The sequence below is a fragment of the Onychostruthus taczanowskii genome, unplaced genomic scaffold (assembly GCF_017590055.1).
Source record: "Onychostruthus taczanowskii isolate IOZ18803 unplaced genomic scaffold, ASM1759005v1 scaffold7, whole genome shotgun sequence".
In the NCBI taxonomy this organism is placed as follows: Eukaryota; Metazoa; Chordata; class Aves; order Passeriformes; family Passeridae; genus Onychostruthus; species Onychostruthus taczanowskii.
Window position 1 is genome coordinate 9239924 of NW_024504786.1, and position 16518 is coordinate 9256441.

The 16518-nt window shown below is 37.8% G+C and overlaps 1 protein-coding gene across 9 annotated transcripts in view; it reads right to left on the bottom strand.

Moving 5' to 3' along the window:
* ST3GAL3 (ST3 beta-galactoside alpha-2,3-sialyltransferase 3) overlaps positions 1 to 16518 on the bottom strand; it is a 181250-nt gene that overhangs the window by 106608 nt on the left and 58124 nt on the right. For all 9 annotated transcript variants that reach the window (XM_041421557.1, XM_041421553.1, XM_041421556.1 and 6 more), the window contains one exon: positions 3253 to 3345. In XM_041421557.1, the coding sequence (XP_041277491.1) occupies positions 3253 to 3345 (93 nt within the window). The remainder of the gene's footprint in view (positions 1 to 3252; positions 3346 to 16518) is intronic.

Consider the following 16518-nt stretch of genomic DNA (forward strand, 5'->3'; position numbering starts at 1 on the left):
CTGCAGAAAACAACTTGTCTCCTCTTTATCTGTGAACAAACACTAATTCTAGTCTTTATTTTTAGGTTCTAAGAGGAGCTGATACAGAAACCAGGCTTGCTCTTAGCTTCCACTTTCCCAAAGAACACCCCAGACCCTTTTTGAAAAGCCCAGCACGTTTGCTGCTTTTCATTCTTCCATTCTCAGGCCAATTGAAGCAATGATTACACACAACCGTGTGTAACTCTGCAAATTCAACACCGAGTTCCTCACAAAGTGAGAACTTTTTCTAGCAATTCTTTGTGTTGGAATTCACTCCAAAACGTCAAGCTTCTGTCACATTCCCCCAGCCTGTCCCCTGGCAATGAAGGGTCCACATGGGAACTGTTCTGCAGTGAATAGCAATGCAAATAACTTCTCTGCTGCAGCTTCACCTTCCCTCAGCTCACATGTAATATTAAGAACCCCTATCAGCTCATCGGGATCTCTGACAGGCTTTCTGCCTTTGACAGTTAGACAAAAAACTTTATTATTTTTTAAATGTCTCTACAAAGTTGCTCCTCAACATTTTTTTTGCTCTACCTCATTATGGTTTATATTTAACTTGCCAAAGTTAAAGCTCTTTCCTATTCTCCTCATTTGGATACAACTTCTGCTTCAGAAAGATGACTTATTTCTAGGAGTCTTGTTTACTTTACTGTTTAAGCAAGTCATTGTTCATTTTTGTGGCTTTTCTTCCATCTATTATTTCCTCTCCCTTCTCACACTTTACCATTGAAACTGGACACAGTAGTCTAGAAATCTTGGATTGTGAGGTTTTTGTATTTTAAGTCAGTGTTTCACACGAAATTCTCCAAGTGAATTGTGCATATGTACACTTTTTTTGTGCACATATGAAATAGTACTTAAGAAATGGTATTTTGTTAAGATGACATGAAGATTTCTCTGTCTGTTTCCAAGACAGAGGATTTTTTTCTATCTTGGAGGTAAAATCTGTATTTGTTCCTCCCAGATGTTTTATTTCATGTTGGATATATTAACATATATTTTGTTGGACTGTGGCCATTTAAATCAGGCAATCCAGATTGTTCTCTAGAAATAACTGACCCTTTATTTAGTACTCACAACCCAGGATTTTTTCCAGATAGGATTATTGATGAAGGGATCAAGCATTGCTAGAATGAGAACTGGTTGACTGAGGACCACATTAAAACAAACAAACAAACACTTAGTCTTTCCTTGCCATCAACCACATTTTTGGTATTTCTCAGGCTATGGCTCTTTAATCCATCCAGCAATGCTTATGCTTGCTAAAGTCTGAATTCTCATTTTTACCAGTAAAAAAGCACTTATCAAGAAGAGCTACATCCTCTGAGAAACACTTAGTCTATTTCAACTATTTCCACCATATTTTGCCTATTTACATTTTAAATTGCACTAAAAAGTCAGGAACCTTAAAATGGGAAAACATTTACTCATTTTATTCATGCTTGAAAACAGCCAGACCAACTTTATCCAAATATTAAAAACACCCAACAAAAACACACATTTTCCCACAAAGACCACGCCTAAAAATGTCAGTTGTAGAAATGATGGTTTCCTAATGACACAATCAACTGCAAACAGAAGCTAGAATAAAACAAATCATGCAGCTCGAATCTTTAAATGAACAGGCATTATAATTTGGCTTCAGGAGTTCTAAATATATTGAATACCTTCCTTGGTAACATTAATTTTCATAGTTCTCTGAATACAAGGAAATTTGCAGAAGGGAAGGAATTTTAAGTGCAGCATGATTTTTTCAGAACTACTGGTCATCCATCCTTACAGCAGAACTGGGTAAAATAATTAAATGTCCTACACTGAATTAAATTTGTAAAGAAATCAAAGACATCACAGGAAAAAAAGTCAACATTAGTTGAGTTTTAGGGTCCACACTAAACAAGCACCTGAACATAAATACCTGGTGAGTTGCTGTCTTTAAAATTGTGAATACAATTTTTCAATGTATGAACACTTGCTTTGACTAGAGACATGTTTATACCCCTTTGCATGGAATTAGTTCAATGCAGTCAACTACTGGCAGAAGGTGACTGAACAGAGATCTGCTAGCAGATGCTGGAGGAGAGAATAAATATCACTTTAGTTCTAGGAGGCTAAAAAGCTCCTTCTCAAAGCCAAAGTCTTTTTCAAATTAAAATAAGATTAATAGTTTTGTAATAGTGAGTTCATCCTACTCTGTACTATTTACATTTAGTATGTACACAAACACAGATTTAAAAACACTCAGTTTCAGTTCTAGTATTTATACTCTATCCAAAGTTCCAAAATTCTCACAGAAGATAATACTGATAATTGTTTGGTTTACACTGATGATGGAGAACTTTAGTGTTGTGTTTTGTTTTTAAGGCTTGTCTGTAGTATCTATTGGTTACAAGGCAATGTCAGATGTATTTTTTTATTTTAAAAAAGCTTTCAGTCACCATGCTAGTCAACAAAAACAAAGACAGAAGATACCACCAGTTTCAGGTTTGGCTTAAAGGCCATGATCACTCAACCTAACCTTTAGATGCACAGGTCATGGAAATTCCCTCCTCAAAAGAAGTAAAATACCTCTTTTGGAAAAGTGCCAGTTATGTTAAGAAGTCCACAACCTCTTTTGCCAAAGAGATGATTGCACTAGAGCATCTCTTCCACATGTACAAGAAGCTTGTACAATGGTCAAACTGTTTGGTCAAATTTTCCATTCAATGTACCAAACTGAAATCCTTGAGTGTCAACAGACTAATGTTCCTGCCAATCTATCTTCTGAACTGTCTCCCAGCAATTCTATAAACTCCAGGCACCTGAAGGATGCTTTACCCTGTTCTCCCAAGAACAAAAAGACCCAAAACCAACTACAACAAAACATGACACTTTACTATCTACTCCAGATAACTTAACCATGACCAAAGCTCCCTAAGCATTGCATCATCTGGTACTAGCAGTGAGCTTGAGCACACGATTGTATCATGCAATGACAACATAATTTGTTTTATTACTCAGTACCCAGAGGTCTCTACTCTTTGAGCAAAGTCCTAGTCAGACTCAAGTCAACGAAGCCATTGCCACTGACCACTCAAACTGTCCAGAATTTCAGCACTGGTCTCTCTGTGAGTCAATCAAGTGACAGAGTAATGACACTTTTCAAGACAAACTCTGCCTATCACCCACCTTGAAGGATGAGAAGTCATTGGGGGAAGTGGGGAAAAAACTCCCACAGTGATTACTTACTTTGGGAAGATGACAGTCATGAGCGCTGATGCATAGCCTGGCTTGCACATTCCCTCAGAGAAATTGGCATACTTTGATGCCAGCTCTGGAGGCCTGTGAAAAAACAAGTACAGAATCAGGACTCTCCTGGCTATGAACTAGTTTTTGCAATCATCCAAGTAATTTTTCTCCTTATAGCTTTGCAGAAAACAGCCGCAGGGAGTAATTGCAAACATAAACCATTATTTATTTGTTGCACTATGGCATCACAGAAGAACAACAAAAGAAGGATAAATAAAAAGTAAAGATAGCTGAAATACCACTAAACCACTAGTTTTGCTGAAAGATTTTCATAGCTAGCAAGGTAAAGCTCATGGAAGAAAAATAACAATAACCATTTTAGACTTCAACCTTTCAAAAGGAAAAAAAGACATAAACAGCACTTTGCTTTGGCTATTTTTCTAAGTCATGATCAAAGTTAAAATTATAGAAAAGTATTATTTAGAGGATCACTTAAAGACAGTTCCAGGAATTTGAAACAAAACTAAAAGCAGTACTGGCAGGGTATCATCAAGGGATGAGTGCCTTCAGTATTTGGAAGAGATGACATTGCTGCTGCTTTGTTGAGGTGCATCTTAATTCACCTTGGCTAGTGACTCTTGGGCCAAATTGAGAATATGTGTGTATTTTTTCATTCAGTTTCTGTACAGAAACAAGAGTAGTGACTTAATTACAGATTCAGTACAGCACATGCATTTACCATAGGTCTACTGAGTTACCTGTAAAAAACATTTAATTTTGTGTCCCTATTCACCACCTGCAAAATTTTTACGTTCATCCATTTCATTAAAGCACTCCAGGGGTTAATTAATTCACTTGTGCTTTCAAAGTAACATTAGATACCTAAGTGTCATCCACAATATGAGGATTGTTAATATTCCTTCAAAGAACAACCAAGAAAGCATTTACAGTTCCACGCTCAACATTCAGTGGAAGCTGCAAGGACTCATCGATATCACTGTTCCTGCTGCATCATTATCAGCAACAGGCAAGTGATGAAAGGTTTCTTCCTCCAGTTTGACAGCAGCACTCAAATGAAGATGACAGTGCAGCCCCACAGAGCAGAACCACAAAATCAGTCCTGAAGAGCCCACTATCATCCTAATCATGTTCTTTCCCAGACATCACCATTATCACTTAACTAGCGAACAACTACTACCTGCAATGAACGTGGATTCAGAGTTTGAAAATCACGTATAGGAAGGACAGTAACTCCATGCTGAACTGGGAGTAACTGTTCTTCTTATACTGGTCCTGCATTACCTCTCAAGAGGCCAGTAGCCAGTTGCAACTGCATGGACAATTAATTTTTTTTTTACAACTAGGTGCATAAACTACCTTCTAAATTATAGCAGAATGGTCTCTCTGTATACAGAACCCCTGCAATTATGAATATATACATACATACAGAATCTCTGTGGCTCTCAAAGAATAAAATCTATTTCTGCTGAATAAAAATCTAAACCTTCAACAGCTGGAAAAGAAAGAGAAGATAAATAATCATTGTAAGTATTTCATTTCGTAAGACCTTTTAAGTTAAAAAGCACCATAAAAAGCTTAAGAACAAGGATCCTGTTCAATTCTGCTACAGATATCCTGCATGGTTATGGTCCAAATATGCAGTATTTTACTATCAAAATTCCTCATCTGTAGGATGGAAGAACAATATATTTGGCCATTTACACTGTCAATTGTTTACAATGAAGTATAGATATCTCTAAACATATGATATAGACATGGAAAGAAAGAGACAGGTGCAACATTATCTAGCACAACCCAAATCCATGAGTTTGCTTTCCATAGGTAATGATGTGGTATCATAATACATTTCTTTAAATGACAGAGATGAGAAAACATCTGAGAAAGGCGCATCCAAAATGATTTGCATTCTTATGCCAGTCAGGATCTCTTTATAAATAGGCACATGAAAGACTGAGAAAACAAAAGGCTTTAATGATGTTAAGGTATGTTATATCCCCTTCTGACAGTCAAAAGTGACAGCAGGATATATTGATCATAGCTTGTTGAAGCATTTCAGATATGAAGAAATGTGGGAAGTTTTAACTTTTTTCAAGCAATCCTAAGAATTTTAATAATTAGGCAACATACAGAAACCCCTCTTACCAAAACCTCCAAAAACAAATAGAAAGCAACTGGAATTTATCTGCAGCCACCACTGTAGTGAGTCATTGCTGGCAAACTTGTATAACTATTTCAACAGCAGGCCTGTCTCAAATGACCTCAGTGGTCACACAAAATATCTTGTGCCACAAACACAGGCATTTTTCTCTTTTCTGATTTAATGGTGCTTTCATTATCAAATTAAAACGTCACTCAAATGCCCATCATGGTGTTTCTGCACAAGAATAGCAGGCTGAGACCCTCCTGCATGAGCCCCCCGCATGCCAATCGCTGCATACTGATGGAGGGGAGCTGTCAGTACAAACCCACAAAGACACTCAGAGCTGCTAAAGCCCCCAGGCCGAGCTGTTAACATTTCTTGCATGTGATGAAGTTCATGATCCAAAGTGCCAGAGGCAGAACAGTTCTCTAAGCCAACCATAGCTGCCATCTCCTATCATTCAACATTTGCTCATCTCCTTTCTTGGTGCCGCATCTTGAGTCACCAAGCTATAGAAAACTAGAAAGGGGCACTCTACATTTTAAATCCATCTAGGGACATGTTTTATTTGTTCAATCTCTTTGAAATAGGCATTGCATACTGTCACTGCCAACATGCTCATAATGATAAGACCCTAGTAGGTGTAACCCAGAGCAAATTTAGAGTAAGGCTGGGTACAGCTTGGCTGTTTACCATTCTGCTACCAGATGAAGCTAACCAAGTTAACTTCATTTTAGATATATACATTTGCCTTGCGGGTATTTTTTCCTGAAACATCCACAAATCTTGCAGAGATCAGAGTTCCATAAATCAGTGTGTAAAATATCCTGTACAAAGCATTCCATAGAGAACTATACATCTTTCAAACAAATCCAACTTTGAAAAAATCACACTGTTTGCAGCTATGTGGTTCTGTAACAAAAGAACTGTACAGAACTGAAGTCTACAAATGAGCACCTCCTTTGTATTTGATGACAATGTATCTACTACACTGCTGCATATATTGGTGCCTCTTTGACAATGTTTTTATTTCCAAATGGGAAAACCAAACACTATTACTTTCCTAGTGCTTCAGAAGCTAACAAATAGCTTCATCTCACTAGCCCCATTACTGTGCCTGGACTCCAAGGCCATCCAGATAAGCCAGCCAGCCAGGAGCATCATGATACTTATGACAGAGGGGTGCAAATCTCCTCTACATCTTCCAGGTCCAGATACATTATTCTCAATGCTCATGCTCAGCTGAAGTAGTTAAAGAGCTAGTGGAGACAGCAGAAATAATGTAATTAATGACACTGTGGACCCTTTAAATTTTGCTCAGATTTTGTGCAGGAAAAACCTGGTAAAGCAAAAAATTTCTCCAGAATAAATGAGAAAAACAAGTCACAGTCAGTAACTGTAAACATCTGCTGTTTTTAGACAAGTGCCTGCATGAGGGTGAAGTTAAAGGGAAGTAATTGGCTTATTCCACTCAAGAGAAAATGCACTCTTGCTTTTTTTTTTCTGACTTCTCTCTTATGAGACCAGCACACATCCTGAATTCTTATGATATTCTGTACTTCTCTACACTGTTATGTGGACATTAATCTCAAAAAAATTTCACAATTTGGATAAGTTAAAAATCCAGCTGCTTTCAGAGGATTTAGAAAAAGTAACAAGATTTTTCCTTCTGCTTGCATTTGGCAGATGTGTGTCTTCTTTTAATCTCAAATATGAAAACGTCACCATGGTTTATTCCTTCATCGTGTCCTGATCAGGGACAGCATGTCATCCTCATAGACTGGAATCTAAATCCTTTTAAAAAAAGAAATTAGTAATACAACTCAGTGTTTAGATTACTAAAAAAATGGCCACAACTAAGCTCATGTAATTGAATATTACAAAATCTACATGAAGAGACTGATTTTGCTGCTTTGCCTTTCACATGGAATTTAAACTGCAGCTTATAGAAATCAAAAAACTTCATCTACTCAAGATCATCTTATTTGAGGACTGATGTCTCTTGCTGTTACTCTTGCACACAAAATATATGAACTGACACATTTCTGAAACAAGGAAAAGGAGTCCTTGGCAATGTGCTCTCTAGGCTGATCCTTCTCCTTGGGGTTTCTTGCTCTTTGGTTCAAAATAACCTGGGTCTTATGCCTACACAGCAGCTCTACAAAGTGTATGTCATGATACATGAAGACTGAATAGGAGATGGAATGAGAACATGAAATGAAGGCATATAAAACATAGTGATGTATTATGGAACAATAATGAAATATTAGCAGATAATCTGGCAGACCACTAAATCAAAGCAGTTAATGCTGAGACCCCGTAGCATACGCATATAATGCATAGACCCCTGTAAGATTCAGAGCATTTCAATTTAGGTAGGACTCCCTGGATCAGACGTATCCACCATATCCAGTCATGGCTCAGTGTTGGACAAAGGACAATTTTGTAGACTCCTGGAATAAAACTTCCCATTTAGTTTCCCTCAGATAAGCTGAGGGCTACTGATTTCAATCAGCATACAGTAAGAACTAGTTACAAGATTTGCTTCAAAATTGCAGGACTGCTCAAAAAATACACTACTGAAGACAACAACAAATTCCATTTGATGGGGAAAACCCCAAAAACAACTATAAACCAGCCCTCCCTGCCCAACTGGCAAGGAATTCTATTAGAGAGGTGAAAAGTAAAGTGCTCTGTCAACTCTCCCCTTCCTTACAGACTGCCAGGCTCACAACAAATACAACCAGCTTACTTAAAGGCAGGGGAGGACACCTTCAGCAGGTTTGGTGATGCAGCTCCTCAGGTACTGCCACTCAGCCTGAGGAAGAGAAGCCATTCACACTCACCTCCAGGGTAGTCAATCCCATACACCAGGGCACTGAAAAATGCATCTCCACCTCTGCCTTCATAAGTAGAGTTGTGACCACCATGTCACTCTGGTGGAATGTCCTTGAGTGGAAGACACCACCACAAAACCATCCTCTGGGTACATGGCTGGAGATCCACATTCACCCATTGGTCTGGGAAACACTGAACCAGAATTTTAAGCTCTAACTACAGTTCTTACAAGTTTGCAAACTTGGGTTCAAAGCATTACACAGCCCGATCATTTGATATTTGCTATTTTCCAGTTGAGCAAAAAGTAAACAAATTAAAAGAATGAGTAGATAGAAGAGGAAAAGCAAATGCTTACATTGAAAGAGATGGGAACTGCATCTACTGCCCTATAGCCAGCAAAATAAATATAAATATTTTAAAAGTTACTTCAGTATGTAAGCAAATATCCCAGGGAGGTTGTATGGCCAAATACAAGGAAAGATGATCCAAATCCCTGTTTCTAAAATGACATGATGACTGGTTAATTCTGCTTCTGTACCAAGAGCTCTGGCTTCTCATGAAATTAATTTACAATGATAACCAACACATAGTTCTATTTATTTATTTGGACTACTCAAGAACAGCAGCTGAAGAAGATTAGGTTACATTAAATTGGCCCAGGAAAACAAAGTTTTGAAGACATTCCACCAAACCCCACGACCTACCTTCACAGCCCTGAAGGAAGAGGTGACACAAAGCCAGTCCTGCCCTTGGGAAGTGCAGGGCAGGCAGAGGGGCAGGGACAGCTCAGAGCAGTGACACTGCAATGCCACTCACCCTCTCAAATGCCATCTTTGCACAAACACACTGAAAGGGCTTCCACCCACAAAAAAGTCATCAGGATCCTGCCTCCTTATTAAATTTCATTCCTGGTCTTTGCAATAGTAGAAATTAGACCTCTAGGCAGAAGAAGTAATTTCAGATTAGTCTCAGCCATGCTAAATACATAAACATCTTAAGAAATACAGCTGTAAGTGATTTCTCTATCAGAAAGGAATATCTCCTTGTACCATCCTTTATAGTTCCGAGGACCAAGAACCCTGCCTGGAGCTTCTCAATTAACAACCTTTTATCAACACCTAAAAAAGTGTCGGGATTCTTGTGGAAAAAAGAACTAAAAGTTTTCAGGGTAGACAGTTTTTATTTAAGTAAGTAAATAAAGAAACAAAATCCTGAGGCTAACAAAAAACAGATTTAAAGGATGAAGATAAGAAATGCAACCAAAGTCCATGGCACATTTTGTATGTGACCTCATGCTGCATACTCCTCCAAGATTAAGTAATATCCCCAATCTCCTGATCTCCTTTGGTTTCTGTAAACTTTTCCTGAAAAAAAAAAATTTAAAAATCTGTTTTGGTTACATCTTACCTTTAAGAATAGTAGCCCAGAGAAAAAGTGGAATTGTGTTCAAATAGACACAGATGAGGAGCAAAGAAAACAGTCCATTTCAGGTTTGTTTGTGTTTTTAAAGAAACACAGAAAGGAAAAAACAACTAGCTAGAATACCAATTATTAGACTAAACAAAAAGCATGAAATCCAGAAATTTTATTTTCACAGAAGGCAGCTGTTTACCAAAGAAAGAAAAAAAAAAAGATGACTGCTCCCTGAGTTTTTGATTATTTACTAATCTTTGGACAAAGAAACATAACTTAATGATGAAGTGACTTGCTGACAATCAACACACTTTCCCAATGTATATTACTAGACTTTTATCTATACTAGTTTCCATAAGTCCAAAATTACTGGGTTTCCATCCCCAGTGATGAGTATCAGCATTCTGGTTTTATAGATAGAAGACAAGGATAACCTAATGGAGGATAATCACTCTATTTGGAGATGGGATGTGTTAGGACTCAGTAGCCAATAAAAAACTCTCTCAGCAGTCAGCTGGGATTCCTAGTTCAACTCCTTTTTCAAGAACCTTCTAAAGAATGTCTCTCTTTCTCCAAAGCCAGAAATTATAGTGCACCCTCATATTAGGCTACGTATTCTCAAAATCTGCAGAAATTAAATGCTGTTTAATGATTAGCTATTTAAATGCCTCTTAAAAACCACTATTAGTGCAATGGCCATAAAAAATGAAGAAACTACAAGCCCAATAGGAAATAAAATGCTCACCTATCACATCCATTTTTGCCAAACAAAGGAATGAAGGAAGATAAATTGCAGCATCATAATTTTGTTGCTGTAACCTATAATTCTTCCCCACCAACCCTCATCTGTTACATCTACAAATAGGCAATGCTTTCTTTGGACATTGAACAGGGTTTTTCTACTTGTAGTACAATGAACTCAGCAGTGTAGTTGTAGAAGAGACAAACAAGTGCTAAAGAGATGAGAATAAATAATTCAATCCAATTAGAATCCAGGAATCCTCTGCTCAAACTAATAAAAATCAGTACATCTGAAAACAAAGATACTTTCCCAAAGCCTATAGCTGTGGGGGGAAAAAAAGGTCAGCTAAGAATTCCAGGAGCAGTATAGCCAAAATTACAGTTGTATGTCTGTAAATATTACACTTTAGTAGATTCGAGTGTCAAACTCCAGTGCTTAGCAGTTCTAAATGCCAGATGAGAACATCAGTCGCACTAAGGTTTTAATCACCAAATCTTCCTTCAGAAAAATGTAGCTCATTTCATTGTAGAATGCACCAGCTTATGAACTCAGCATTTTGCTAGGTGTAGAGCACAGCAGAACAATATGGAATATGTCAACTGTGATTTATTATTCACTATTTCCCATATTATTGGAAAAAATTACCCTGAAGATCATAAAACAGACAAAAGGAAGCACTTGTAAAACACACAGTTAATAAGCAGATTTCTCCACATCAGTATGTTACAGACACCAGATATATAAATGGGATCAAAAGCTATTAAGAGGTTTAACAGCATCCCTGACTTAGGAACCCTAAAGCTTCCTCCCCTCAGAAGCTGGAGAGCAGATCCTGGAACAAGGACAGTGTCACAATTGTGTATTTTTCTCCTTCCCTCAACTAGGGAAGCATTTTGATACAAGATAGTGGAGCAGTTGAGTCTTTGGTCTGGCCATTTTTATTTTCCCACAAGAGAAGTTCAACCCTTTCTGTTGCAGTAGCAGATCTATTGCACAGACAGCTGGAAGACACCAAACCTTAGGGGAATGAACTCCACTTGGAAAGATCTCTCTCAGCAACTGACAGAGATGGAAATCTAACACGAACACTTCACAACATCCTCCCTTTTCAGTTACTTCAGTAACTTTCCAGGGCTAAGGGTGATAAAAGCTGCCCTTTAAACTCTTCTTTGGAAGGTCTGGACAGCCTGGGAAAAAATAACAACTTAACTCCTCTAAACAAAAGAAAAAGCCAACTTGATATGGCAAGGGTGCTTTCCCCCCTCTCCAGACTGGACTGAAATTCAGAGGAAAAAACCACTGGTCAGTGAATAAAGTGCTCTAGATGGTATGTAGAGGTGACCTCACAATTGGGGAATGTGGTTTAACAGTAGTTTTACAAAATGCTGTATATAGTCATGAGGTTTTGAATATTCCCCACTCCTCTGTCTGAAGCAGTAGTCCAAAAAAGGCTGTCTCCACTGACCTATATTAGAGACAGATGTCATGAATTCAAGCAGACATCAATTAATCTAGTAAGTACCACACCGAAATCTTAAGAAGAAGAATGCTACAGAAGGAAAAATATTTCCTCCAGAAACTTTGCTGTAAATACAGAGCACAACCGTGTCCTGGAAGAACCTTTGCAGTTACTGTGAATAAAAGTGCCCTCACAAAACTAAACAAAATCCAAACTGCTTTAGGAGAAATAGAGAATAGCTGCCACCTTTAACAGTAAGAACAGCTGCAGTATCACTAAGATCAAAAAAACCCTCCTGTTTACTCCATACATTGTTCTAGTGAATGTTTTTCTGCTAAGATAAATGCCTTTTTTTTTCTTCCTTGGCTTCAAAGAACAGCTGTTTGTCTGAAAAGGCTTCTCAACCAACTGCCCACATTGCCATAGGTAAGCACCATGACTCAGAGAACTCAATAAAGTTTGTCTCAAAGAATTCTGAATAGTCCAATTAATCAGACTGTCCTTCACTTTGTATCATCATAACTCCACTGAACACCAGCCCTACATCCAGTGGTTATTCATGGCTCTGAGACAGGGAGAGAGATAAATGTTTTTTCCAAATTGTTTGGTGAACAGGCTAAAGGAGAGCTCCAAGGCTGAGCCACAGGTTTCCCTTTTTAACAGGACAAATCCTATCATCTCCTTGTTAATTCACCAAAATAGCAACACTTGACAAAACCATCTGAGCCAAGTTCCAAGATGTTAAAATACAGCTTTGACTCCTTACAGATCAAGAGTCCCTAACTCAAACAGTCCAGTGACACAGCCACCTCTGGGAATTTCTGCCTTCAATGGTATAAAAAAGAGTCACTAAAAGAAGATGAAAGGGGACAGGAGGAAGGCACCTGACATTTTGCAGCTGTACAGGACACCACTCACAGTTTTGAGGTCTTCAAGATTAACTCTTTTAAGGAGCCAGGGAGAAGATATTTCTAAGTAGGAATTTAGAAGTCTGAAATCAACCAGATTTATCCAAACACATTCAATATGGAAATTTAAAATATTGTTTGTTGGCTTTTCAGTTTATTCTTTGATGAGTTGGAACAGATTGCACAGCAGACAAGGCAGGAACAGTACATACATGTTCTCGGTTTTCTGTCCCTCCCTTTGTGGTCCTGATTCTCATTTCTTAGACCAGGAGTGGGGCTGCAAGCTAGTGTTAGAAGTAGCATTTCTGCCTGTTTTCATTTCTGTTGTGAACTGGGAAAGAACCCCATGAGCTTCTCTGTAATGTTAGAGTAAAAAGTATTTCATTAGAATTAACTTAATTGCCTGGTTTTCTCAAAAGCAAATAGAGAAAACCTCACCTCAGCCTCATAATTTAATTCAAACACCCATAACCTAAAAAACATCTTACAGCAACAACTGCTATATGACTCCTTTGCAAACATGTCACATCAGACACAGCTGCCATTAACCTTCCTGCTGCAAAGCAGCCTTCATCATGTTTTGTTTATTGCAATGGGCATCACACACCATCACCTCTTCCACCAGTCCTAGTCAGGCCTGGGGTGCTACTGACTGGAATCTCCAGTGCAGATTTCTCAAGGATGCCAGCAGCAACATCATGCTTCCTGAAGGAAAAAGCACATCCTAAATGTATCAACCTATCAAAACTTACTTTGTCCTTCAGTCCTAGAACAACTAAAATAAAGAGGTCTTTACTCATCACAACTTATTACCAGGCTTCCTGTCTTAAGACTGGTAACAGAACGAGTAAAATAAAATATCTCCTGGATTTATTTAAGAGGGTTCCTTCAGTCTCCTTCATTTCTCTCTTCTGCTAGACACTTCTCAAGCACAACAATAAGGCTTCTTCCATTCTCACAGCATCTCTTATCATATTATTATATTTATTATTATTAATATATAGTATTTCTTACCTAACAGATGCTAATCACAGCTGCTAAAAGTAGATCTTGGTTTTACTGTTCCTCCTCAGCACACAAGAAGTCTGTATGTGTTTGTTCCACTAAACTCTTTCCTGCCTTGATGACCTACTACACACTCTTAAAATTTATGTATGGCAATCTTAGCAGAATGAGGCAGACAGCAAAGCTTTGATGTCTCTGGTCACATGACAGCAATGCAGAAGACAAAATTAGAGGCAGACTGAGTATACTATATATGTCTCTTCCCATACACTCCATTTACAAAATCTCCTCAGAGCCAGCTTATAAATTAAGGGCTGACAACTGAGCTGTGTCTGGATACCATGGCAAGTGTGTTCTTCAGGGTAAGTGACAAGGTTCAGAGGAAGGCTTGATAAACAGTATAATGTTCAGCTGCTGCAATACACTTGATTCCCATTAAGGTACTACTTCTTTTTTCTCTGTGGCAACTCATGTTGGGAAATGCGCTATCGTTCTCAAAATCAAAAATGGGTTGAAAAGCTTATGAGCCATTCCCTTTTGCTTTTAAAATATTGTACTTCAACTTTCTGCCATGGATATGGAGAACCCCTAGTGTTCAAAGATTTATTAATAATCTCTAGTAGTCCAAAAAGTCCTCTGCTACTTCTTCAGAAATTCTTTCAAGAATCTTATCCAGACATACCATTTCTAAAGCACACAAACTTAGGTATCTACTGCTTGAAATTTTGTTGTTGATATTAAGGAGAGCATTTTCTCCCCTCATCCAAGCAGAACAAAACTCTGCATTTGCTGCACACTTCTACCTTTTCTCTAAATACATTATCACTGTCTCCCCTTATACTCTCAAGAAAACTATTTTTCCATGAGCATTTCTTTCTTATGAAACTGAACTTTTAGGGCAAACAGTATAAAACTGCTCTAAACAATGCCCAGCCATTCATATTTCTTACTTTACATGCTTTTCCCACATGGTTTGATTCATAATTACTTCCAGCTTCAGGAAACTGGCCCTTTTAAAGGCACCAAACATAAGTTCTTGACTTTGTTTGCACTTAACAAATCAAGCAATGAATCAATTCTATCTAAGCTGCCAGCAATTCTGAATTCTACAATTTTTATCTTCTTCATCAACTGAAACTGTGTCTAACACAGGAATCGAGTAGTTACATAATAAAGACTCACATAAGAAATCCTTATCAGAATGCCAAAGGATCAAGATTGAAACAAACGGAAATTAATTAGGAAGAGCAAAACAAAACCAGGGATGGCAGTTACATCCCACCCAAATCTGGGAGAGGTTCAATGGATGAACAACAAACAGCCAGGTAACTGAATTGCTATAAATAGCTTGTGTTAATTTTCTTAACTATTTCAACTGCTCAAACAATTAGTACAGAATGGAAGAAATTAGGTAGAAGGAGATGAAATAAAAATTGAAATGAAAGAGAAATAAATAACTAGTTGCCAGAAAAATACCAGTGTCACAAAGCATGCTAAGCCTTTAAAAAATCTTTCAGAAAAAGCATCAGGAGACTCTTCATGTGATGGTCAGAATCCTTTCACTTAGCCCGTGAGAGACACTCTTAGTCTTGGACAGGAGAGGATATCATTGGGACTTCTCACTTCTTTTCTTTTGTCCCTCACTCAGGATTGCAGGAATACAAAAAGACAAATTGAAAAAAAAAAAGAACCAGGGTAGAAAGAAATCCCACAGCACCAGGCATGGGGAAAGTCCAGCATTCCAACACGTTTACTGCTTATTTTTACAGTGTTTAATGGCAAAGTACCACACAAAGATACAAACAGTTTCAAAGCAGCCTCCCAGCCTAGAAAGAAAATGAGGGGAAGGGGCTCTGTTTCAGTTCTTCATTATTAAAGCTCTGAAGTAAAGAAATTTCAACAAACATAAGTAACCCAATCTGTGTGTTTCCCTAGCCCAAACTCCCTCCATTTTTATGGTCTTTTCAAAGTCTAGATCAAGTTTCATTTGAGTTTGCAGGGTGAAGGTTGTTATTTCTGCCTTCCCCCCACCCCTGGCAAGACGCAATTTCTTTGTCTTTTCTTCTTTTTAACACAAAGTTGAAATCATAATGAATATTCAAAAAAATCTTTGTTGCACCTTCCCAATCTATTTTATAATCAAGAAGAAATATATAAATACACAACATTACAAAATGTCTAGCAAAACACAAAGCCTATTGGAAAAAATATTCCTTCTTTTAGTTAAGTTCTGCCTAAAGAGTCCCAAAGTACACAATATAAAACATGTACCAATACAAAAGGTATATCATATAGTTAATAGAGTGTACTCATATTTGTTAATATTATGTTATTGTGATTAACCATAGTGATCTTACAACCATTTTTCCAATTGAGAGGGGCAACAACTTTTCTTTTTCCTATTCTTACCTTGAAAGAAAATGATAAGACCGTCTGTTTTAAGTGCAAAATGATTCCATGAAACTCACGTGTATCTCCTAACATTTGTTAAACTTTGTGAAGGACTGGTTCTTTCCCAGTCAAAGTCAAACCCTGGGAAGATTTTTCCATCATTCATCAGCTGAGATTTTGACATCCAAGGTTTTGAACTGACTATGGCAGAAGGTGAAAAGATCTACCAAGTTCCTAAGGGGAACCTTTCTCTGTTTAGAAGCATCAAACCCCCAATGTACCTGCTGAAGTCTCTATGCAAGTAGTTTCTGAAGGATGAGTTTGAAAGAGGGGCGGAAGCGGTCACTAA